Raw genomic sequence first — 5,694 nt, forward strand, 5'->3', positions numbered from 1 at the left:
AAATAAGTAGAATATGATGTTTGTTAATATACAGATCAAGGCCAGTTGTGGTAGCACATGCCTGTAATTCCAACAACTTGGGAAATTGAGGCAGGAGGATTCCAAATTTGCAGCCATCTGAACAGCTTAGAGAGACTCTGTCTTGAAATGAAAAACAAAGAAAAGACTTGGGGTGCCGGCCATTGTGATGCACACCTATCATCCCAGCAGGTCAGGAGGCTGAAGGAGGAGGATTCCAATTTAAAAACCAGCCTCAGCAACTTAGTGAGTCCCTGAGCAGCTAACTCAGTGAGACCCTGTCTCTAAATAAAATACAAAATAAGATAAGGCTGTGTGCCGCAGTCTGGCTGGGCACAAATCACGAGCCACTGAAGCAGGAACAAACTTTATTTCTGAACTCTACCAGCACACTCCACCCACACTTTCCGGGGGAACTCTCCTGAATCCCACCTATGCGGCTCCTCCAGGAACCACCAACCGGAAATCCCTCCTCTGGCACTTCCCCAACCAATGGGAACTCTCCATAGGGGAGCACTCCAAAGTAGCAGGCCAAGGCGGACAGCAGGGGTCTAATATACACAGCTTAACATAACCATTATCATGTCAATGGCCTGCTGGCCACCTCTCAACCACTCCCTTCTGGCAAAAATGCCAGGGGCTCTCAGCAGCTGTGGCTATGACTCAGTGGTTAAGTGGCTCTGGGTTCAAGTCCCAGTACCAAAATAAAAAGAAATAAAAGGGACAGGGTGTGTAGTTTTGTGGTAGAGCACCTTTGGGTTGAGTCTCCAGTACCATGAAAAAATAAAATAAAAATGTAGTTCATCATCCTCACCCCCTGTGCTGTGTGTTTTACCACCACTTTCACAACCTTGTTCCCACTTTAAATACATCCTTTCTTACCCTTCTTCAAATCCCAATTATCCTTCAGCTCAAATCCCACCTACCCTGTAAAAACAAACTTTGTTGATTGCTCTAAACAGAAGGGATCTCTCTCCTCTGATTCATGTAGCAAGCAGTTCGGCAGAGAAACGGATGTCACCTTTTTGATGTCTCTTTTATTGTTCTATGTAATGGTCACTTGAGCCTGATAGGGGACAGAGAGATGTGAGTGGTGGGAACATGAGTGAATGGAATGATTCTATAAAATGTGCCCACTGTGCCAAGCCCACGTGCTTTCACCTTTGGAAAGCAACTTAGCTGCCACCCTGTCTGGCTTAGGTTGACGGGACATGTTAGCATTCCTCAGCAAACTACCTCCGCAGGAGAGACACAGGCCCCGAAATGCTGATAAGAAGAGTATGAGTTACCCCGAATGGTTCAGGGCTAAGGGGGAGTTTGAACCCCTACACAGATCAGATCCTGGAACTCGGGGACATAAGGAAAATTCCCCCTAACCATAAAATCTGTAGAACAAGTGCCAATCAGAACCAGTCAGACTTTCAGGGACTTGAAAGTCTGAGGTCATCTTGCAAAAGTCAAGGGTGGGCCTGGGTGGGACTACCTGGAAACGTCCCTGGGATCCCCAATAAAACTGGAGAGCACGAGAAATGTGCTGTCCCTCTCCTTTCTGAGAGGACCCACTCTTTCCCTTGAGAGGGTCCCCTTTTCCTTTCTTTAAACTTATCCTGTTTCTCTGAGCGACATGACTGGAACCTTCTGACTTGACTGCAAGGATCAGGGTGTGAGGGGGGTCCTGGTGCTGCCTCAGTTTCCTGGAAGCCTCCAGCCCTGTAAAAACCTTTTTTTTTTTTTTTAAGTAGTAGGGATTGACCGCAGGGGTGCTCTACCTCTTACCTACATCCCAGCCCTTTTTTATTTTGAGACAGGGTCTCACTAAGTTGTCCAGGTTGGCTCAAACTTGTAATCCTCCTGCCTCAGCCTCTCAAGACCCTGGGATCACAGGCGTGGGCCACTGTGACTGGCTTAAGCCTTTTCTTAGAATTAATTTTTGAAGCTTGTCTCTCCAGCTGGATTGTGAACTCCCTAAAGGTAGGCACTTGCATACCCCTAGCATCTTTGCAGCTTCTCTTGCACCTTGCATAATAGCTTGTACATAATAGGTGCTCAATAAACACGTTTCATTTAGAGTCTCCCCAAAGTGAGTAAATAATCCCAACAGATAGGCTTCAACTTGAAGTTACTGTTCAGTTCTGCAGGTCAGAAGTCTCACTGGGCTAAATTCAAAATGTGTACGTGGCTGTATTCCTCTTAGAGCCTTGAGAGGAAAATCTGTTTTCTTCCATCCTCAGACTTCCAGAAACTCTTTGCATTCACTAGCTCATGGTCCTTTCCTCTTTCCAAATCCCTCTTCCTTTCTGATGTCACCCTCCTGCTTCCCTCTTAACAGGACCATTGTGATTACAGTGGCTCCATCTGGATAATCCAAGATAATCTCCCATCTCAAGATTCTTAATCCCATTTACAAAGTCCTTTTACCATGTAAGATCATTCCCACAGGTTTTGGGGATGGGGCATGGACATTTCCTTTGGGAACCATTACTCTGCCTACCATACCCTCTGGCCTCCTATACAGAAATAATGACTAGTCATAACTTAGTGTGGTCTTTAGGTTCTTTTTATAAAATTGCTATATTGCATATGCTGTTTGTGATCTGCTTTTTACCCTTCCACTATTCTGTATAGGAAATAAATATTTCCTTTAAATATTCTTCAAAATCATGCATTTTAATATCTTTATAGTATTTAACCCATTGATTTATTATAACCTGTTTAAAAATGCTATTATTAGAATTTAGGCATTTTGAAATTATTGGCTGGTTGTTGTGATTAACATATGTCTACATAAATCTTTGTAATTATAATAAATTTTTAAAAGTGAAAAAAAGAAAATATGTTCTTACTGACAAACGGATATTAGTTTTTCAATATTTTTATAATTTCATTAGCTTTGCTCTATGTCAAGGAAAGTCTTTTTTGTGTGTGATTAAAGATGTGGAAAATATCTAATCAATTTCCTTCAGATAAATATTTTTTAGTTTATATGATAAATATGGAAGACAAGTGCCAGTTTTCAATCATCATTCTCTATTGTCTGAGCTTCCATTTCACTTCTTCTCTTTTTGGCTGTGGTGTCAAAATATGGTTACAGGAAAAGATTAGCTTTAAAATGGTCACACTGCATAAGAAGTATAATAGTCACTTGGTCACATTGCATAAGAAGAAGACCACAGAAGCCATAAGTGTGATTTAACAATATTTGACACATTTTAACTCAAAAAGAGTAGAAAAAGGAAACAAGAATCGGTACAACTCAAGTAGTGTTTGCCATTTTTTTTTAATTTAACATTCAAAGTTTGCTTAAATATCATCTTTTCAGCGTGGTATTCAGTGACTTCTTGATTTTTAATTGCTAATTCTCATCTATTTCCTGGGGAAATATCTGGTAGACAAACTGAAAAACAATGAAAAAAAAAAGCAGACTTTTAAAAATAATAAAAATAGTGGAAAGGAAGAGTTTACATTGATATGAAGGGGGAAAGCATACTTCAATAGTGATATCCACCTTTAATAATTTTATATGAATAAAATTGTACATATATCCTCCACAGTAAGAAGTAAGGTAGGAGAGATAGTGATTAATGATGTATATTTCCTAATGTGGGATATTGGTGGCCAAGAATCTCTTTATTCTTCCTGGAATACTTATACTAACACTGACTTCATAATAGAATTAATGAAAGTGTCAAACTACCAAAGATCAATGAAATTTTTGGTCCTTTAAAAAGATAAGACTGATATACTCTTAGCCAAATTAACTAAAAAGAAAGAGAAAGAAGAGTCAAATCAACAAAATCATAGATGAAAAAGGAGATATCACCACAGACAATTCTGAAATTCAGAGGATCATTAGAAACTGTTGTGAAAACTTATATCAATACATTAGAAAATCTAGAATATATTGCCAAATGCTGAGACACATATGACTGACCCAAAATGAATCATGAGTATCTAGAAAATTTGAACAGACCAAGATCAAGCAATATAATTGAAGCGGCAATTAAAGCCTTCTAACAAAGAAAACCTAGGACCAGGTGGATTCTCAGCTGAGTTCTGTGAGACTTTTAAAAAAGAACTAATGCCATTTCTCCTCAAAATTTTCCATGAAATAGAAAACGAAGGAACACTGTCAAACTCACTCTATAAGCCAGTGTCACCCTGAAACCAAAACCAGACAAAGACGTATGAGACCAATATTCCTGATGAAAATTGATGTGAGAAAGGCTTGGGAGGCAGAGTCTGGGATGTCTCCGAAAGCTCCGGCTGGCACTCCAGTTTAACTTTCTCAGCTCTGTTTCCTCTCTCTCTTCAGTTTCATAGCCCTGAAACAGATTGTGCCTTTCTTTCTCGTTATCCTCCTTTACCAGCTGCATCCGCCTTTCCATACGTTCAATCCGAGCAAGGAGCGTGTCTCTCTCTGACTTCAGCTCCTCGATCTCCTTTTCCTTGGCCTGCAGCTGCTGCTGTTCGATGAGGTCCAATTGCAGCAGGAGGATCTGTTTGAGGCAGGCGGCCTGACTGGAGGCTCCCGAGCCGCCGCCACCCCCGAGAGGGCTCTTCCTCATACTCTTCCATCTGCCCTCGCTGGCCGCCAGGGTCCCGGCGGTGGCGGTGGGCGCGAGGGGTGGCGGCCCGGGCAGAGGTAGTGGTGGGGGTCCCGCCGGGTCCGAAGCGGTGGCAGCTGGGGGAGCCGCCCCATCCTTGTCCCCAGCCCAGGGCGTAGGCTCTTTGGCCGCCGCCACGAGAGAGCCCGTCTGAATGGGCAGCACCGCCTGATACTTGGGCCGGGGGCTGCAGCCAGCGCCGGCTGCGGCTGGCTCCCCCCCAGTGCCGGCTTGTTTGGTGGCCGGGGGCGGACAGGGCAAGGGCACCGAACCGCCCCAGCTCTCTTCCTGCTGCCCGGGGGCCGCCCCGGCCGGGAGTAACAAGCCCCGGCCCTTGCCGCCGCAGCCGGCCGGGGAAGGCGCGGGGCTCCCGCCCTGGGAGGAGGCCAGCGGGGGTCCCGGCTCCTGGAGCTTACGGTGCCGGGGGAGGAAGTGGGCTTCGGCCGCCCCGGGCTCGTCCTCCGGCCCGCCCAGCGCCGCAGCCCGCTCGTAGTCCAGTCGCTGCTCAGGGTTGCCGCCGGCAGGGGCCGCGGCCGCCTTGAACACTGCGGATCTCCTGGTCCTAGTGGTCCGGAGCAGCGCCGGGGACCAAGACGGAGGAGGGGGTGGGGAAGGGGCGAGGTGCGGGGGGTCGAGGACGGAGGAGGGGGAGGGGAGTTTGGCGGGCTCGCCTCAGCAGCGCGGCAGCAGGCCCCTGCTAGCGCGGCTCCGCCGAGGCTCGGGCGCCATCCCGCCGGCGTGCGGAGAAGTGGAGGCCGCAGCTGAGGCCCGCCGCCGACCCATAGGGGCCTCGCCGCCGCCTCTGCTGCCGCCGCCGCCTTCGCCTCAGAGGCAGGAGCTCGCACCCAGCCGCCCCCGAGCTCATCCCCGGAGCTCGCTTCGGCCCCCCCTGGCCCGGCCGGGCCCGCCTCGTCTCCCACCCCACACCCCCCTTCCCCGCCCCGGAGCTCGCCCCAGAGCTCGCCTCAGCCGCCCCGAGCCTCCATCCCCCCCTCCTCCTCAGGAGGGGGTGGGAGGGATGGGTCCGCCCAAAGCCCTCCTACTCCTGGAGGGGGTCTGCTGCCTCCCCCGG

At 47.8% G+C, this 5,694-nt stretch overlaps 1 protein-coding gene across 1 annotated transcript; it reads right to left on the minus strand.

Annotated features, from left to right (window-relative positions):
- Nucleotides 1–4,158: 4,158 nt before the first annotated feature.
- On the minus strand, nt 4,159–5,487 carry LOC308643361 (male-specific lethal 1 homolog; the record flags this gene model as incomplete). The annotated part of the gene is given in 3 exon segments (XM_081283245.1): nt 4,159–4,307; nt 4,310–5,293; nt 5,349–5,487. Coding segments are annotated over 3 exon segments (1,272 nt in total).
- Between the last annotated feature and the right edge of the window lie 207 nt (nt 5,488–5,694).

The sequence above is a fragment of the Spermophilus citellus genome (genome assembly GCF_964194105.1).
Source record: "Spermophilus citellus genome assembly, chromosome: 3".
Lineage (NCBI taxonomy): Eukaryota > Metazoa > Chordata > Mammalia > Rodentia > Sciuridae > Spermophilus > Spermophilus citellus.